The sequence below is a fragment of the Acinonyx jubatus genome, chromosome E1 (assembly GCF_027475565.1).
Source record: "Acinonyx jubatus isolate Ajub_Pintada_27869175 chromosome E1, VMU_Ajub_asm_v1.0, whole genome shotgun sequence".
Lineage (NCBI taxonomy): Eukaryota > Metazoa > Chordata > Mammalia > Carnivora > Felidae > Acinonyx > Acinonyx jubatus.
The window spans coordinates 5,211,384-5,231,181 of NC_069397.1; the positions used below are offsets into that span (position 1 = coordinate 5,211,384).

The following is a 19,798-nucleotide window of genomic DNA, read 5'->3' on the forward strand; positions in this document are numbered from 1 at the left end:
AGCCCGGCTCGTCGAGGGCGGCGCGCTCCCTCCCCGCCCGCCGCGCGCCCTCCGCCCCCCCGCCCCGCCCCGTGACCGGCTCCCCGTCTCGTCCCGCAGGACCCGCCCGGACGGGACCACGCCGCCGCCGCCCGGAGCCGCGCTTCAGGTCCCGCCTGAGCCGCGCCGCCGCCGCCGCCGGCGGGGGATGGGGCTGCCCGGGAGGCGCGCCGAGCCCGCAGGGGGAGCGCGGAGCCGGCGCGCAGCGTGAGCGCCCGAGCAGCCAGCGCCGGGCCGGTCCGTGCGCACCGCGCGCCGCCGCCGCCGCCGCCGCCGCCGCCCGCGCCCCGATGGCGCCATCGCCCCGGCGCCGCTGAACGCCCGCGCCGCCGCCCTCGGAGCCCGGCGGCCGGGGAGCGGCCTGCCGCGGAAGCCCGCCCGCGCGCCCTCCCGCCCGGCCCCGCCATGGCGCTGCGGCGCCTCCTGCTGCTGCTGCTGCTGCTGCTCTCGTTGGAGTCCCTGCACCTGCTGCCCGGCGCCCGCGCCGCCCGCGGCCGCGCCGCCAACCGGACCCTAAGCGCCGGCGCCGCTGCCGTCGGGGGCCGGCGGCCCGGGGGCGCCCTGGCCCGGGGCGGCCGGGAGCTGAACGGCACCGCCCGGGCGCCCGGCGGCCCCGAGGCGGGGAGCCGGCGGGGGCAGCCCGCGGCGGCGGTGGCGGCGGCCAGCGCGGCCGTCACCTACGAGACGTGCTGGGGCTACTACGACGTGAGCGGCCAGTACGACAAGGAGTTCGAGTGCAACAACAGCGAGAGCGGGTACCTGTACTGCTGCGGCACCTGCTACTACCGCTTTTGCTGCAAGAAGCGCCACGAGAAGCTGGACCAGCGCCAGTGCACCAACTACCAGAGCCCGGTGTGGGTGCAGACGCCCAGCACCAAGGTGGTGTCGCCGGGGCCCGAGAACAAGTACGACCCGGAGAAGGACAGGACCAACTTCACCGTGTACATCACCTGCGGGGTCATCGCCTTCGTCATCGTGGCCGGCGTCTTCGCCAAGGTGTCCTACGACAAGGCCCACCGCCCTCCGCGGGAGATGAACATCCACAGGTGAGAGGTCCCGCTCCCCGAGCCTCCAGCCGCCTCGCCTCGCCCCTCCCTCCTGTCGCGCGTCCCCCCCCCCCCCCCCCCCCCGGCCCGGCCCTTCTTCATTCACCCTCGGCCGCGGCCGCGGCGGCGGCGGCGGCGGCGGCGCGGCGTCACCACCACAGCTCTCTGGCTCTCCGAAACCCAGCTTCTCCCTTGCTCCCCTGACATGCGATAAATCACAGCCCTCTTTCCTTTTTTCCCCATTTCTGCAGAACCCAGAACGCATGCTTTGGTGGCAGGGGCAGAGTAAGGAGCCGTGGAACTCGTGGAGTTGGAGTATAAGAATTTTACCAATTGTAGAATTCTGGATGGCGGGGCGGGACTGGGGGAGGGGGGCGGCGGTGGCGGTCCAGGGTTCAGTTTTCCAGGCAAGTGGGCACTTTGGCATAGGTTTCTCTTGCATTCGGTTTTCTGAGTGGAACCAGCACAGCGTCTTTCAGTCTAGGGTTCTGAACAATGCCGGCAGCTGACAGGAGAGAGTACCAAGCGATTTAGTATAAATCGCATGTTCTCTGGGTGTGAGAGTGGGGGTGATCTGGAAAGGATGTTTTCCCCCCGGGTGAGAAGGGGTAAAGATCTATCTATCCGTTCCGAGTGGACCAAGGGCAGATGGTCTCTCTTCATTACATCCTGTCCAAATGGGATGCTCGTTTTCTTGCGGAGATTGGAGGACTTGTTCTTTCAAACCCTGTAGGCAGAACTCTCCGAGTGAACATTCTTGCTGTGCTAAACCTGGTGGGCAGCGTTTCCAGCTTACGTTAGGGGGGCGGTGGGGGAAGCCTCCTACCAAAACTTACGCCAAGAGCACAGAATATGCTAGTGCCTGGTCCTACCCTGACTGCCTCCCACCCCACCACCCTAGCCCCCAGTGAGTCCTTTGGGAGGTCGGAGCCCAAAGAACGGGAAACCAGACTGTCTTCACCACTCGGGGACCGATGCACCCAGGGGAGGCAGAGTTAGCTCTGTTTCCAGTCCCCTGGTGGTGGTGATGAATGAATGACCAGACTTGGTTCAGCAGAGTCTTTCGGGGAAACAAACCGTGCCCCAGGACCTGCCTCCGGTTTTGGCACATGGTGCGGGCACCGGCTGGTAACTGGGACCCCCCCCTCCCGCTGACCCGTCCTCTTTCTGAGTTTGCCTAGCCGGTCCCCACCCTGAGCCATATACCTGAAGCTCATCTCTACACTCTGCTGGTTAACCTTCTGGCCTGGAAACCTCCTTCCCTTGCTGCTGTGGACGTAAATCATCGGTACCTTGACGAAGAGAGAGAAAGGAGGATAGAAATTTCTGGGCGTGATTTTTTTTTTTTTTTTCTTCCTTTAAAGCTGTTGAGAAAAGATGATGTTCCCTGGCAGGTTTTATGGAGTCAGACGCACGAAGTTTGGGTACTTACACAGTGACATTCTTGGGTATCAGGACTGGGTGCTTCCAAAACCGTTCGTAATCCTCACTCGTCACCCCAAGGTGCCACTGACCCCCCCCATTGCACCCCATCTTCTCTTCCAGGTAGTGAGTCTGTGCCTGGCTGGTCCTGGGGGCTGATGGAGGGATTGAGACAATGATGTGTAGTCAGCCGGTGTCCCCTTTGGATTCTCGCTCTTGGCTCCTCTTGGAAAGCAAAGAAGGAATTGCCTGTGAAGCAGGTGGTCCTGGTCCAAATCGTCCCCCTCTCTGTGCCTTCAGGCCTCTTCACCTTTCTCCTGGGCTCCTGGCCTCTCACGCCGCCTTCCCACTATGGCTGTGGCCTCCTGCTGGCTGGTGCCCACAGACCTTTCTTTGGGTTTCTTTCTTCTCTGAGCCTTTGTTCTGTGCTCTCTTAGACGGAGCCTTCCCCTGCCCTGACCTTGATGACCTGAATTGAGTCATCATGACCTGGGAGGATGCTGACGGCCTTTGGATGCTGGCGCTGGCCTGTGTTCTCCAGGCCTGTGACCCTGGAGATGTCCCTGTCCCTCTCGGTGATTTTTCCCCTCCCCATCCCACCGACCCCCTTCCCCAACCCCAAACTAGGGTGCTGGTCTGTGTGTGGGTGGATGGCCCTGTGACTGGTGATGCGATTAGAGCAGTTTGTCTCTGGGGTCGGGGAAGGCAGGTGACCAGGGTAAGGGAGCTGAATTCAGCCTCAGACCATTATGTAGGGGACGTTTCTGCCTCAAATTCACCTCCTGATTTTATTCAGTTCACAGCACCTCTTCCAGCAGCTGCAATGTTGCCTGCTCAAGGCTTTGGAAACCACCATACTGATGCTTGTTAAGTAGGGGATGATGCCTGTCTCTGTGTTTGGGGGAAGGGGACGGAGCATGAGCTACCCATCGAGGACATTCCATGAGTGACCTTGGGCAGCAGGGGGGAAACTACGTGTCTGGCCCTGGGTGACTCAGGCACAACAGCATCCCATCTCCGCCCCCCGCCCCTCCCCCCCCCCCCCCACACACACCAGGCATGTCAGGGTGAGTGTGCACATTGAAGGTTGCTCCTCTCCGACTCCTGGGTGTGTTCCCATGAGTTGCTTCACTTTGCTCACACTTTAAGAGGTCACCGCTTGCCATCCTGGGGAGTTTTTCACGCTGCTGGTCTTGTTGGGAACCAGGGTAGGGAAAAGGGAAGAGCTCAATATCCCCACCATAGTGAGTTTGCCCCCCAGGGCAGAGCGGGGAGGAGGAAGGAGTCTCACTCTTCAGAGGTCAGCGGAGGAAGCGGGACGTGCGTCTGGTTCCATGTGCCTTGAAATAGTTCAGCAGAGACGTTTCCGTTTCTGAAAAAGGCAAAGAATTTATTCCAGGGCGTGATCCTCTCTCTGGTAGATGGCTAGCTGGGCTGGCAGGGGCTGGGGCCCAGGGAGCAGAACCGCCTCCTTGAAAGGGGTGTTGGTGGCAGGGTCGGAAGGGGTGAGAGGGAGGAGAGAAGGGAGGCTGCAGCCCTGAGATCCGCCATCTGCCTCCTCCTGGTGGCCTGGGGCTGGCCAGACTTCTGTCTGCCCAGGGTACACATTCCTCAGAACAGGGCTTGCTTTCACTGCTCCGGCCCCCGAGGGGAAAAGCAGATTTAGTCTTTTCCAGAAGTGATTAGACCTGGCCATCCTGTTTCTGTAGAAGTCAGCGTCTGTAGGGGAAACTCTCGGCTCTCTGGTGATTCTGATAGATGAGCAAAGTCACACTCAGCTGGACCCCAGGGAGGAGAAAGTGACAGCCAGAGGGATCAAAGGCAGAGCTGTGCTTTGGATCTGGGGAGCCACCGGATGCCGGGTGCCCACCTTTCCCGGCCGGAAACCTGTTTCCCACCCGGATCTCTACCTCGCCTTCCCCTGTTCACCTTCCCCGGGCTGAGGCTCGAGCTGGTAAAGCCTCAGGCACCGATTTGAATGCTTCTTGAGCGGTCTCTGCATCGCTTCCTGGTTCCTGGGGCTCTTTGCTCAGTGAGGGCTGCCCGCCGGAGGCAGGGCTTTGACCCAGCAGCCGGCCCTGTCTGAGCATCTCTCATGCAAACCTGTTTCTTCCTCCTCCCCCACAGTTGATTCATTAGCGTTCTCGACATGAGAATCTCCAAGGGAAGAACCATAGCTTTAATGGCTACTTAGCAGATGAGGTCTGAAGCCATTTGGGTGACCTAGTTCAAGGTGGTGGACCCAGACCTGCCCTGGGTCCCCCCGCTGTACGGGGGTGGTGGGGGTGGAGGAATTTGGGGTTGGGGGGGGTCGTGCTCAGGGTTGCGGGCCAAAGAACCTGAGCAGATGTCACCAGGAGAAAGGAAAAGCGACAGGAGGTGACCCTACAGCCGTCGGGAGGGTCCTGTGTCTTTGGACTCCTCTGGTTGTTTCTAGAAGAAGCCAGGGAACCCTTTGTTCCCCCTCTTCTCCCTCTAGAAATTAGTTACAAATTAATTACAAACCCAAAGAGGTCTGTTCTGTGCGCACAGACCCAGTAACTGTAATAGCAGGACCCCTTTGCTGGCTGATTTCGTGAGGTTCTCTTCGTAGGTTCCCGGGCCATGAATTGTCAGAGCACCCCCCCCAAACACCCCCATTTTTGGAAGCACTGTGAGCTCATTCTAACGAGTCGATCTAAACAGAAAGTCAACTTTTTTATTTTATTATGTTTTACTTCAAACAGAGCAGCTGCAAGGACAGGAAAAAGAAAATCTTGCCTTGGATGGAAGGCCCCCCCTTTAATGTTTTCTGTTTCTGTGGGGGAAAGCAGTGAAATTGGGGAAGGGTTCAGGAAGGCTCATGGAAGAGGGTTTGGGGAAGGTAATGGGGTGAGAAGTGGACACAACGTGTATTCCTTCTTCCACGGACAAGTCCCACTCACCTGCTGGGGGCCAGCTCTGTTTATAACCACAGAACGTATAAGCCTCTAAGGTGTGTGTGACCTTGGACACATGAGGCCAGCAGAACTCATTCTTAAAAAAAAAAAAAAAATTTTTTAATGTTTCTTTATTTTAATTTTTTTCTTTCAATGTTTATTTATCTTTGAGAGACAGAGAGAGACAGAGCATGAGCAGGGGAGGGGCGGAGAGAGAGAGGAAGACACAGAACCCGAAGCAGGTTCCAGGCTCCGAGCTGTCAGCACGGGGCCTGTCGAGGGGCCCGAACCCATGAACTCTTGAGATCATGACCCGAGCAGAAGTCAACCGGCTGAGCCACCCAGATGCCCCAGTTCATTCTTGATTTTAACATGTCTGCCACGCAACTACTTTGCAAAAACCCGGCACTTTGAGGGTTCCGCCCGGCATGTTGCTGGCTGTCTTTTGCCCTCTCCGGCGCCCCCCCGCCCCAGCCCAGGAGGCGTGCACATCGGTCCCCCTTCCCCACCCACAGCCGCACCCCAGGCTCTGAGCACATTCCTTGGGAAGAGCCTACCCACAGTGCTAGGCTGCCAAGGCACAGGTAGAGGAAAAAGTCCGTTTCACTGTTTTCAGCCTATTTTAATGAGAGATCAGATCGACTGTGCAGTTGATTCAGATCCATTGTGCAGGAAGCAGTGGTTCAGACAGCTGAAAAAGTGTGCTGATGGAAAGAGGTTAATTCACCAGCCCCAGGCAGACATGCCCACGAAGGATACGGAATAGAAGGGAACCACACCAAAGGAAGCTTCGTCCTTCCTCCCCCTGCACTGCCTGATGTCTCCAGGGCCTGGCAGGATTGATTGCCTTTAGATCTTAACTTTCTGGCTCCTCTTCCGTAGTGACTTAGAATCCCCATCACACGCTGAGAGAGCAGCCAGCCACTGGCTACTGAGTCCCGCATAATCTGCTTTTTAAATTGTGAATTCAGGTGTGGTTTGCCTTGCGGTCTTGATTGTATCCCTTGACGACACCCATCCTGTGGCGATGGGTGGGGGGGTGGTTCTGGAGGACTATATTAGGGTCTACGTTGAATTCATTAAAAAAATTTTTTTTTAAGTTTATTTATTTTTGAGAGGGAAACAGTGCGAGCGGGTGAGGGGCAGAGAGAGGGAGACAGAATTCGAAGCCGGCACCACAATGTCAGTGCAGAGCCTGATGTGGGGCTCGAACTCGTGAACTGTGAGATCATGACCTGAGTCAAAGTCGGATGCTCAACCTACTGAGCCACCCAGGCGCCCCTAAGTTCGTTCTTTGAAGTATCTTCTTCTGCGGTGACCCCCCCCACCCCCTTTCTCTATGTTGGGAAACACCAGCCCATTGTTTTTCCGAGTCAAATTTCTGACCTCACCTTTCTAGTAGGTACTGCAGACCAGGAGGAGGGATTGGTTTATCTGCAGACCCTCAGAGGGTCTCGGTCCCTTGGCCTTGAACAGGCTTATTTCATACACGTTCTGGATAGATTGCGCCTGTCCATTCTTGTTCTTTTTTATCTCTACAAGTAAAACCATGGGCGCCTGGGTGACTCAGTCGGTTGAGTGTCCAACTTCCACTCAGGTCATGATCTCGCGGTTCGTGAGTTCGAGCCCCGCGTCGGGCTCTGTGCTGGCACCTCACAGCCTGGAGCCCGCTTCGGATTCTGTCTCCCCCTCTCTCTACCCCTCCCCGGCTCGCGCTTTGTCTCTCTCTCCCTCAAATATAAATAAGCAGTAAAGAAATTTAAAAAAGAAAGAAGTGAAACCAAAATATTCTGAAAAGGGATGGTAATATAGTTGACCCTTGAATGACTCTGGTTTGAACTGTGTAGGTCCATTTATACGTGGATTTTTAAAAATTAATTAATTTTTTAGTTTTATTCTGCACTTTTTTTGTTTTGTTTTGTTTTGTTTTGTTTTGTTTTGTTTTTTAAAGTAGGCTCCACGCTCCTGCTTGGGGCTCCAGCTCACAACACTCGTATCCAGAATCCCAGAATCACATGCTGTCCGGACTGAGCCAGCCGGGTACCCTCAGGATACTTTTTCTTCAATAAAGACAGTGCAGAACTGTAAACGTATTTTCTCTTACGAGTTTCTTGGTATTTCCTTCTCTCTCGCTTACTTTATCGTAAGGTTACCATATATGACGCGTGCAATGTACGAAACGTGTTAATTGACTGCCGTGTTATGGGTAAGATTTCTGGTCAGCAGTAGGCTGTTGTGGTTACGTTTTGGAGGGAGTCAGAAATTATACTTGGATTTTCTTTCTTTTTTTGGTTTTTTTAATTTTTAATTTATCTTATTTATTTAAAAAATTTTTTTTAATGTTTATTTTTGAAGGAGAGAGAGACAAGAGTGTGAGTGGGGGAGGGAAGAGAGAGAGGGAGACACAGAATCTGAAGCAGGCTCCGGGCTCCGAGCTGTCAGCACAGGGCCCGACACGGGGCTCGAACTCACAAACTGTGAGATCATGACCTGAGCCGAAGTCAGACGTGTAACCAACTGGAGCCACCCAGGCACCCCTATTTTATTATTTTTTTTTAATTCACATCCAAATTAGTTAGCATATGGCGCAACAATGATTTCAGGAGTAGATTCCTTAGTGCCCCTTACCCGTTTAGCCCATCCCCCCTCCCACAACCCCTCCAGTAATCCTCAGTTTGTTCTCCATATTTATGAGTCTCTTATGCTTTGTCCCCCTCCCTGTTTTTATATTATTTTTGTTTCCCTTATGTTCATCTGTTTTGTCTCTTAAAGTCCTCATATGAGTGAAGTCATATGATACTTGTTTTTCTCTGACTAATTAGCATAATACTTTCCAGTTCCATCCACGTAGTTGCAAATGGCAAGATTTCATTCTTTTTGACTGCTGAGTAATACTCCACCGTATAGATATACCCCACCTTCTTTATCCATTCATCCATCGATGGACATGTGGGCTCTTTCCATACTTTGGCTATCATTGATAGTGCTGCACATTGGGGTGCATGTGTCCCTTTGAAGCATACTTGGATTTTCTTAACAAATTATTTTTTTATTTTATTTTTGAGAGAGAGAGAGAGAGAGAGAGAGAGAGGGCTAGTGTAGGGGAGAGGGACAGAGGAAGAGAAAGAGAAAGAAAATCCCAAGCAGGCTCCAGGCTCAGCACGGTGCCCGACCGGGGGCTCGATCCCACAACCCTGGGATCATGACCTGAGCCGAAATGAAGAGTCGCACGCTCAGCGGGCTGAGCCGTCCAGGTGTCCCTGTCCCTGGGTTGTCAGCTGCACGAGTCATTGCCCCTAACCCCTGCCTGGTTGGCTCAGGGGTCAACCTTCTTTCCATTATTTTGTTGTCCGTTACAGAACCGTTGAATTTTTTTGCAGGCCAAGTCAGCAGCCTAACGTCCTGATTTTATAAGTGAGGCAGCTGACACACAGGGAGGTCAGATCACAGTGCCCCGGGGTGGGGGGAACAGCTGGGGGTGGTGAGCTTGACCTGGAAGCCGAGGGCCACTCTGCGTCCCGGGCCCACTCTCTTGCCTGGTTGCCTCTCAGCCTTGTCTTGCGCAGTGAACGTCTGTTATTGTCTTAACGCTATGCACCTGTTTCGGAAACCCTGTTATTGTCTTACGCTACGCACCTGTTTCTGAGTCAACACCGGGTAACTTCCCGATACTTAGGGATGTGAGCGACGGCCTTCTCCCTTCTCTTGCTTCCCTGACTTTCTTTGGTCCCTCCTCATTCAATTTTACGGTCCCCTAAAATGATTTCCGTGGCACTTCCACGGTCGCCTTGTAGTTTTCCCCACGTCCCTTTGTAAAGGGCAATAACCTGACCTAAGCACAATCCTTGGATAAGATCTAAGGAATGCAGACCATCGAAGAAGGGAGATGCCCCGCAGGCCAGAAGGTTGTGAGCCGGGGCAGCGGACCATCAGGTAAAACCTGAGGCCGACGTCTGTGATTCAGAAGGTGCGGTCTGAACGCTTTCTCTCTCTCCCAGAGATGGGTAGGGACTCGGCCATCTAACCAGGTCAACGAGTTTTGGTTTTGCCAGAGACCAGGAGACCTCCAGGCAACCCCCCCTGGGGCCCAGGTGCGTGTGATTTCAGATGGCCCCCTGCATACAAGACAGCTCTGTGGGCCTCAGGAACGCATTCACTGGTGTGGGCCTTGCCCCTTCTCAGCTCTGGGCCACCATCCCACAGGGGCGAGGTGGATACAAGGTGAGGGGACTGAAGGGGCTTCAGGGACGTGGCTAATGAGGCTGGAAATTTGGGTCTGACCATTACATGAAATTCACCTCCGCGGCCTGCAGTTTGGAGCCTTTGCCTGATTCTGTGTACCTCTCCTAAACGTGTCCCCCTTCTAAGCAGTCACCTTGGGAGGCCACACGCCGACTCTCCCCCGGACAGTGTTGTCTTAGTGTTTTCAGAGCCCATGGCGCATCATCTTGACTCTCTGTAACGGGGCACTTTTTATCCTCTTGGGCTAAGATCTGATTCTTGTAAGAGGCACTAAGTCACAGGGCAGAGGCCGACGAGCGGAATCGGCGATTGACTGGTTATTGGCGGAAGTAAAGAGTGCCTCCAGTAATGAGGCCCGCTGTCCTAGGATCCACATCAGCTGTCTCCAGAGGCCGAGCCCAGGAGAGGCGCTCGGATGATGAGTGGTGGGGCCCGCAGGTCAGAGCCCGGCTCTCCGTGGCGGCCACTTCTCAGGGGCCGCACCTCCCCGGCCGTAGGACATTCAGCTCTGCGTTTTATCGGTGTGTCGGGGCAGACCTCGAGGGAGCTGGAAAAAGAAAGGAGTTGAATATGCAGGAAATAGTTCAAATGACTGCCCAGAAAGGGAGGGGAAAAAAAGAAAAAGAGAAAAAAAGAATGTCCCACATTTCTTCAAGAGATAGTAGTCCGATAGCTCAATTTAGATTCCTCATTTGATTCTGAGGGTACAGGGACCCAGTTTCCTCGGAATGCATGCGGCCCGGCTTGGGGTCAGAGCCGGGCTTCTCAGTGCTCTCTCTTTCCTGCACGTGGATGTCACCACCTGTGCAGTTTGGCATTCGCGTGAGGTCCCCGCCGGGGCCGGACAGCCGTCGAGGAGGTAGAAATGTTTGCAAGCACGGGAACGTGGGGCTTCCCGTGAGAATTGCCTGTAGGTTCCTGACATGCGTGTACTGGGCCCCCAGGTCCCCCAAGAGTACAGTCACTGTGCGAGATTGGTCACAGAAGCGGAGCGAGGGTGGGGGAGGTGACAAGGGGCCACAGGGGCAGTTTGTGGCCGATTCTTGCGTTTTTTGGTGGGGGGGGTGCGCCGTGGTGGTGGTACAGCGGGTGGGCTGATGTTTCTCTTTTCCATCAGGAGTTAGTGGGACGGTGAGGTGGTGAGGTGGCCCTCCTGCTGTGGGGGCTGGGGCAAAGCCTCTGGGCACTCTTGGACCCTGGGAGGAGCCAGCCCTGCTCTGTGGCTGGGGAGCCAGCTTCCTCGGCTCAAAGGTCAGGACGGTGGCGAGGTTTGTTGCCCAGAAGCCTACATGAGCCCGTCACCTGTGCACCTGCAGAGAGCTGGTGTCGAGGAGGGCCAGAGGCCTCCGTTAGCTGAGGGCTCAAGGTCATGTGGATGAAGCGGGGGGTGGGGGGGTGGTAGGGAGACTCTTGGGAGAGTGCTCAGTCCCCAGGGCTTGCTCGGTGTCTGGAACCCTGCTGTGCACTGGACCTAAGCTGCCTCCGTGCGTCTTTCCTTCACCCTCTGGGGATAGGTGCCCATTGAACAGACGAGGAAATCAACTCAAAGAGGCTTAGTAACTTGTCCAAGGTCGCACGGCTAGAGCTGTGCCAGTCTCCATCTCCTTTGGGGGCCAGCTGGCTCTCATCTTCCCAGATGTAAACGGGTCACCCAGATCAGGGTACTGCAGACCCGGGCTGGTGGCCTCGCTTGCATTGCCTGCAGGGCACACGGCCACCAGGGTGTGGTGCAAAGGCTTGTTTTCAAGAATGGGTTATATTGGTCGAGGATAGCGAAGGCGATGCAAAGAAAATGTAAAAAATCAGAGAACAAAAAACCCAAAGCCACACACCCCGATTCCAATGGAGAACCAACAGCAAAACACAAAACACAAAACAAAACAAAAAAAACAACAACAGACCTTTCCAGTATTGGCAGAACCCCGGGGCAATGCTGCACGAGTCCCAGCTCTGGAATAATAGGGGCACTAGGGAGAAGAAATGATTTGGGGGCAAGACGATGGACCTCGGGCCATTCCCAGTTTTAATTACTGAGACATACGGCTCAGAAACAGCTCCATTTATCACTGCCCCCCACCCCCACCTCCCTGCCCCATTTATAACCAGAGCACCGTGCACACAAGACAGAGTTTCAGCCAGCTCGCTGCTGCTTCCCGCTCCGGTCCTGTCCTTCCCCCGTTTCCGTTTTCGTAGCCGTGCTTCCTAATTCCTCATTCTTCCCAGGTGTTTCTCTGTTTCTTGTGACCTCAGGTCCTCTGTCCTGAAAGGCTCGCTCAGAGGAAGGCATCCTGGGGAACCCTCAGCGCCCCGGGCTTTCCTCCCAAACTTCTGTTGACCTGGTCGTGGCCATGGTGGTGGGGCTGGCCTGCAGCTCTGGGACAGGGTCTCTGACCGGGGCACTTACCTGCTTGAGGTGGGTGTGGGAACCATTTCTCTAGAAAATGAACATGGACGCCACCACCTGTGCAGTTTGGCATTCGCGTGAGGTCCCCCCTCCCAGGGAGGGGGGTTCCTGAGCCCTGTTTCCAGTACCCCCCCCCCAAGCCCCCACCCACTTCTGGTCACAGGAACAGGAGAAGCCTTGATCACCCTGGCCCAGAGCCACTGTCCCCACCTCGAGACCGTGGAGGCTGAGTTCCAACCAGGCTCTGGGTGGCTACAAGGTTGGCCCTGCTCCCCGTCGTTTGGGAGAGGAGTGTGTGCTCTCTGCCGGCTTCCCAAACACTCATTATTCCTTGCTTTTTTGGCATTTGGTCTCGTGTACTGTTCCCATTAGCTCCGGCATTAAAGTCTCATTACTTAGGACATCTGTCCTCTGGACATATTCGCGGCCCCCTTAGCCAAATGTCCTCTTCTGGGAAGTATGCTTTCCACTCTGTCCCCTTTTCCAGCTTCCTTAGGTCTGGCTGCCCCAGGGAGGAGGGATTTGAACCCGAGAGGGCCCCCCCCCCGGAGGAGGAGGGGCGGCTGTTGATGCTGAGTGGCATCTGAGAGCGTGTTTCAGAGCCCATCACCTCCTCCCATTTGGAGGTCTTGGGAATGCAGACCCTTGCTGTCATCCCTCCGTAGGGCAGGAATGGATGCAGAACGCCATAATAGCAAAGGAGCTATTTCCAGGAGAACTTTCCTAGACCAGCCTTGGATCCCATCAGGCAGGAACTGTGTCCTCAGTCACCCCGATGTCTGGGCCTCCTGTAAACCCACCTCTCGGGCGCTGGGAGGCAGGTGGGTGAATCAGGATTCCAGCCACCCTGTCGGACTGGCAGCTGACACTCTGTGACTTTCTACTGTGTCCCGAGGAGTTCACTCCCTCCCATCTTTGACAGGGGATGATCCCCCAGAGGCTTGGGGGAGGGAGGTGGGGTAGGGGGGGGCTCTTGATGCTGTGGGAAATCACAGCGCCTTTCTGTTCTCAGATCATCAGCAGCCAGCTTTTCTTGCCCACCTCCTCTCCCAGCCTCAAGCGTTCATGAAGAGAGTGGGGTCTGTCGCTTCTGTCTCTCTCCCTCTTTCAAGTCTGATCATTAAAATGTGTCTTCTCCTTCCCGCGGGTGTCTTTGTCCACTCTTGCTTGTTTCTTCCTTCTTTCCTTCTTTTGATCTCTCTTCACTTCTGTTAAGATGGTGGGGGGGGGGGGGGAGGTTCCTTTGCTTCCTTTGCTCTCTCCCTCTCGTTCTCCTTCTTGAATTTATCCCGCTATAACTTCATTAAACTGCATCGATTCAGACTCTGCTGATTCAGAAATTATCCAAATCGGACCTGGGCGAAGTTGTTCTTTCCTCTGTCTGACAAAAACCTGCGACAGACTGATTAATGGTGAAGATTGTGCAGGGCCCATACACCACGCGGAAGGACAGATTTTTCCAGCAGGCTCTTCCGTAGACCATTGGCATGCTAATTACAAATCTTTCTCACCTAGTCAATGATGTAGCTGTCTGAAGATCGGTTTCTGTTTCCTGTTTCTCAGCCTAGTTTGTAATCTTGCAATGGCCCCAGGAAGCAGTAAAAATGCATTTCCTTTAGAGCGTTTTTTTTTTTTTTTTTTTTGTAATTTCCATGTCTATTTCCTCGATTGGGATTAGCCTGCTGGAATCCGTGATGCTTGACCTCAGGCTGCTTCAAAGTCCCTTCTTAATTCCCTCTGGGAATGCCTGCTGATTTCCCCTTCTTGCTTCTTTTCTCCTGTCTTTCTCAGGGTTTTTAACATCTGGAAACTCTCTCTTTTTCAGCTTTGGGAGTGGAGAGTCCTGCCACGACCCGAAAGGTTCACCTCATTTCCTCTTGCCACAGGGTGAGCATCTGGGCACCGGGGTTTATTAGGAACCTGGAGGTGGACTTTGGACAAGTGGCTTTGTCACTTCCAAGAGACCGTGAGCTCTGTCTCTGCTGCTTCTGTGCTTTCTCAATTGCCCATTTCTGCCCAAGGAGCCTGCTCGTACATCACTGTCTCCAGCACCACAGTTTGGATTGAGGAGACAGCGTTGCAGTCTAATGCAGGATGTGATGGGATGTGCCTAGACTGTACCCAGCCCCTTATAGGAAAGGAAAGGACTTTGACCTTTCTCTGCATGTGTGGTGCTCCAGGGACACCTGCATAGCCCCCATTCTTTCACTTTTGGGGCCATCTTCCATCTTTCTGTGCCTTGAAGCATTTCCTGGGAGCTAAGAGGCAGGCTAATCCCAACCAGTGTTGCTTTCCATGCCCATGACCTTGGGTATGAGTCCCTCAGCCAGTGCCCACTCCGGTCTGTTAGCCTGGCTGTGGGATGGGGCCTGTTAGGTGGTGCAGGTGAGTTCTTCCCTGGCTCATTCTGATCTCAGCATACCTGCGAAAGTTCTCAAAAGCAGAGAGTACATCTGTACTGTGAGTTGCAGACAGCTCTGGGGAAAATGTACTCTCCCTTCAGAGGAGAATGCTACCTGCACATGTCTTCCTGTGACTGCTTGTTTTTAGCATCCTAAACTCATAGAATCTCTTGGGTGAGAGGGACTTAAGAGGTGTTTTAGTGCCTCTCCTTCTGGGGGCCAGTTCCCCCTCCTCTTCTGCAAGTGCGTCGAGAGCTGGGCTCCCTCTGTGCCTGGAGGAGTCCATGGGTTCAGAGGACACAATTCTTGGTAATTCTGATAGGGAGCTAACAGTGGCTTTCTGGCACGAGACGTACCTAGTGGGACAAGCCGTTGCCGTATCCCTTCTGTAAGACGGCAAGACTTCCCTTTGAAGATGGCGGTCAAGGCCCGCTTCAGTTTTCCTGCTTCTTGGATAAACATCCCTAGTTACAAATCTGTTCCTCACAGGGCACAGGTTCGAGTCTTTGTGCCTGTACGAATGTTGGTCACATCGAAATGGGGTTGTAATTTGGGGCACCCGGGTGGCTCGGTCAGTGAAGCCTCCAACTTTTGGTTTTGGCTCAGGTCATGATCTCACAGTTTCATCAGTTTGAGCCCTGTGTCAGGCTCTGAGCTGACAGTGCAGAACCTGCTTGTGATTCTCTCTCTCTCTCTCTCTCTCTCTCTCTCTGCCTCCCTGACTTGCACTGTCTCTGTCTCTCTCAAAATAAATAATTACACTTAAAACCTGAAAGAAATGGGGTTGTAATTCTATAACCAAACCGAATGTGACATTTCCAACAGCAGCATACAAGTCGTTCAAACTCCATTCAATCTGAAGATTCCTTTTGGGAAATTGGTTGGTCTCTAGTGCTAGGCCGGACTCCCCTGCTGTGATGTCAGGATGACGCATGGGTTTGCCTATTTTGTTCCCATCTGTATTTTGTGGCTCGAGTAGTGCCTGGCACAAGGTAGGCCCTCAGCTAATGTGGTTGAAAGAATGAATGACTTAATTAATTAAAATGGAGAGCATGGTGGGTAGTCTTTCTGTGTGCCCCACTCTTCTGATGTTTGCCTTGATGTGAAGAAACTTGAGCTTGGAAATGACAGTGATGTTTATGATTTACAATTTATTTATTTTGAATGAGAGAGAGAGAGAGAGAGAGAGAGAGAGAGAAAATGAATCTCAAGAAGGCTCCATGCTCAGTGTGGAGACCTACACGGGGCTCGATCTCAGCACTCTGGGATCATGACCTGAGCCGAAATCAAGAGTCAGGTGCTCAACCAACTAAGCCACCCAGTACTCGATCCCAGCACTCTGGGATCATGACCTGAGCTGAAATCAAGAGTCAGGTGCTCAACCAACTAAGCCACCCAGTACTTGATCCCAGCACTCTGGGATCATGACCTGAGCTGAAATCAAGAGTCAGGTGCTCAACCAACTAAGCCACCCATTAACCCTATACACACACACACACACACACACACGTGTGTGTGTGTGTGTGTATAATATATATATGTGTGTGTGTATATGTATATGTGTATGTATGTATATGTATATATATGTGTGTGTATATATATATATACACTTATATTGAGGGAGAGAGAGCGAGTGAGCAGAAGGGGCCAGAGAGAGAGAGGGAGAGAGAGAGAATCCCAAGCAGGCTCCATGCTGTCAGCGCAGAGCCCGACGTGGGGCTTGAACCCACAAACCGCGAGATTATGACCTAATCTGAAATCAAGACTCAGACGCTTAACCGACTGAGCCATCCGGGTGCTCCCCTATAATTTTTTTTTTTTTTAAAGAAGAAAGGAAGGAAGGAAAAGGAAGAAAAAGGGAGTTAGGAAGAATGAAGAAAAAACCCAGCTGAATCACTTTGCAGAAAATGTTGCCCTGGTGAGTTTGATACGTTTGCCCTTTCATGCCCCGCTGGAATCCTGATTTGTTTTGTTCGTGAGGGGAGTCTCTTGGCTTTTCGGTGGCGGTACTTTCTCTCGAAGCTTCCCGGCTCGCTAGCAGAAGCACGGTTTGTGATGGCCTTGCAGAGACGAACGAACAGACACTCCCTTTGCACTTGGCTCTCAGAATCCAAGTTCAGGGTGCAGTGAAAGCTGCTGTGTGTGACCAGACGCATTCCTGTCCTCGGTCAGGCCTGAGTGGAAAATAGGGGATGTGGGTGGTCCCTTCCAGGATGACCCGTGGCCGTCACATGCCATGTGGTTCACTCTCCACGGGAGGAGTTTTGCCCATCTGGCATCAGGAGTCAGTCCTCCGGGACACCCCTCTCCCACCACTTTTTTGTCGTGGTCCTATAGGCCGAGCCTGTGCAGACACTGGGAGGTTGTATTTGGATTTATTTATTAATCAAATATTTATAGAGTGCTTACTGGTTGCCAGGTTCCGTTCTAAGTGCTCTACAAATATTAACTCATTTAATCTCCATGATAACTCTAAGAGGTAGACATTATTTTTGGCCTTATTATCGTAGCCTTATCTTTTGAACGAGGAGGCAGGACCACAGGCCATGAAGTAGCTACGGGAGATCACTGGTGCGCCCGGTGGCTAGCAGCCCCACAGTCCGGCTCCAGAATCCCGCGTTTAGCCACTGGGCTATCCTACCTGCGTTTTGCTTCCCCCTCCGGACTTAGATCTGTGCCTACAGCAAGTCAAGCAAACCACACCGAGATAACAAAAGAGAACAGCAGTGGCGGCTATATTTATTCTTATTTTTATTAAAAAAAATTTTTTTTAATGTTTATATTTGAGAGAGAGAGAGAGAGAGAGAGAGAGAGCGCAAGTGGCAGAGGGGCCGCGAGGCCGAGAGAGAGGGAGACAGAATCCGAAACAGGCTCCAGGTTCTGAACTGTCAGCACAGAGCCCGACGCGGGGCCCGAACCCACGAACCGCGAGATCGTGACCTGAGCCGCAGTGCCCCTGTTTTTCAAAAACATTTTTTTAATGTTTATTTGAGAGAGAGAAAGAGAGGCAGGTGGTGGGCATATTTATTCACTCCTCTCTCCCCCACCCCCGGCCGCCCGTGTGGCTCTGGTAACCAATCTCGGTAGCATTTTTGTCTTCCCCGTCCGAAATGGTGGCTGTGCTGGCCACGTAGGTCTTTGGATCATTCCGGGACAATCCAGATATTTCTGAAGAGCCTAGGCTTGGGGTTGCTGCTACCCAGTCTTCCCAGGCCTGGGTGAATTTTCACAGGACTCAGGAGGCAAGGAGTGGAGTGTGTGGAGGTGAGGCTCTCCGGGGTGAACTGGGGCCCCATAGGATGCGCCTCTAGGCCCTGCCCAGCTCCTGGCTGGCCCCAGGCCACAGCCCCAGGACAGGGGCCCATCTGGATAGAGGACCTTACCCCATTTGCCTGGAAAACACGGAGCCTGCGGGCTGAGCCTTCCCTGCCCGGGTCCTGCACTGTTTATTGGCCAGGATGCATTCTGATTGTGATTGTGCCCCGGGCAGCTCAGACCTGCCGAACAGCTCAGTGCAGGTGCATGAACATTGTTACCACAACAAAGGAGATCTCCACACCCATTTGGAGCCTCTCTGTGAGGGGAGAGCGGTCTTGTACACACACAAAGCCAGCAGCTGTGTTTTTCAAGTGGACTGTGAGCGAACCAGGACTAAGAACTAAATTAAGCCGTTCTCCTTGGTCCGTGTTTATTAAAAAATATAGTCACTCCGATTGTCCGGAGTGCATATTTTCAGAGACTAGAGACACCCCGTCTGCCCAGTGAATAGGCTTGGGCATGAGGTGAGAGAGGACACGGGCTGTACCCAGGCCGTCACGGTCAAGTATGAACCTCCCTTCTCCGGGACTCAAGTAGCCAGAATACTTGAACTGGAGTAGGATGTCTGCATTCTACTTCTAGGAGAAATACGAAAGTAACTGTCAGAGATTTACTTAAAGAGCAAAAACAAAACAAAACAAAACCCAAACCCAACCTTTCCTGGTTTGCCCCGTAGTTTTGACGTGAATAGCTTCGTTTCCCAGAATCGTCTTTATTTTGCTTCGTTTCTTCTCTGAAGAGACCTAAAGATTAGACTGGTGGCCCCTCTCAAGGAAGAAACTTGCATCTTAAAATAAGTGATTTCGAAAATCCTTCACGATCAAGAGTGTTCTCATTAGTCCTCAGGAATAACATTAACCAGAATAGCTTATTCAGGGAACAGTTGATGTGTTTGGCCTTTTATCATACCTATCCAACAGCAGAAATGTCTCCCTGTTCTTCCCAGCAAGAGGAAAGGCATGTGTAGGGGTCTAAACGAACCAGCTTGCTTCGCCCTTGACGCAGAAAAACTTTTTGGGCTCTAGGAGAACTTACCTTCTCCCCTTTTGGCTCAGAAATCCAGAGATCTGGCGGAGGACAGAGGCTGGTTTCCATCGGCTCTATCTCAGTGAGCAGTGATGTTCGTGGGGTTCGTATGGAAAGTATTAATGGAGATCAAACAGACTTCCCAGGTGAACTAAGGGTCCCTAGGTTCCCCCCACTTAATTTGGGGGGAACCTCAGTTTTACTACCTGTTCAATGAGGGGAGATTGTGAAAAGAAGTTCCATAGTTTTGTCTTTTTTTTTTGGTACACTTTTCCTACATTCCTTTTCAAACTTAGAAACTCCACAAAGCCCAGGGACTGCCTGCTTTCGGAAGCCAAGGGTCTCATGGAGCAGGACTCTGGCTTCATGCAGAGCAGGGGTCTAAGGGTCTAAGGGTCTGTGTCGATGTTCTGCTTAGATTTTGTTGCCCAAAACAGTTGCCTGCTGAAAACAGTGTAAAAAGCGTTCGAAGCTTGCTGGTGTCGAGGACCCACAGAGGTCGATAGAACTGGGTAGCTGTCTAAAACCCTGTGTTCAGAGACCGTGGGAGAGAGATAGTAGGTAGAAAAATAAATGTGACTGAGTGGATGGAGGGACAGATGGTTGGACGGGCGGATGAACGAATGGACGAATGGATAATTTGTTGGTTGCACACCTCTGTTGCTTTGCCTGCCTGTCTTGGAAATCTGGATTTACCCCTTATTGGTTGTGTGTCCTTGGGCAATAGAGCTGACCTTGCAAAATCTTAGTATTCTCATCATACTGGTTGTGGCTACCGAGAGCATCTACCAAATAACGTCATTTTGAGGATTATAGAATATAATGCATGGAAGAGTTCAGCATTGATATCTGGCACGTAGTAATTGTTCAGTAAATGAGAGCGGTCAGTTTCCTAAGTCTTCGATTTCCCGTGTAATTGCCTAAGCAGGCAAGACGATGAAGGAAAGTCATGAAGGAGGTCTTACCTTTCTCTCTCTAAAT

The 19,798-nt window shown here is 53.1% G+C and overlaps 1 protein-coding gene across 2 annotated transcripts in view; it reads left to right on the forward strand.

Annotated features, from left to right (window-relative positions):
* Positions 1 to 350: 350 nt before the first annotated feature.
* Positions 351 to 19,798, forward strand: part of SHISA6 (shisa family member 6) — a 279,273-nt gene continuing 259,825 nt past the window's right edge. For both annotated transcript variants that reach the window (XM_027047302.2, XM_053211476.1), the window contains exon 1: positions 351 to 1,085. In XM_027047302.2, coding sequence (XP_026903103.2) covers positions 445 to 1,085 — 641 coding nt within the window. In that variant the 5' untranslated portion in view covers positions 351 to 444. The remainder of the gene's footprint in view (positions 1,086 to 19,798) is intronic.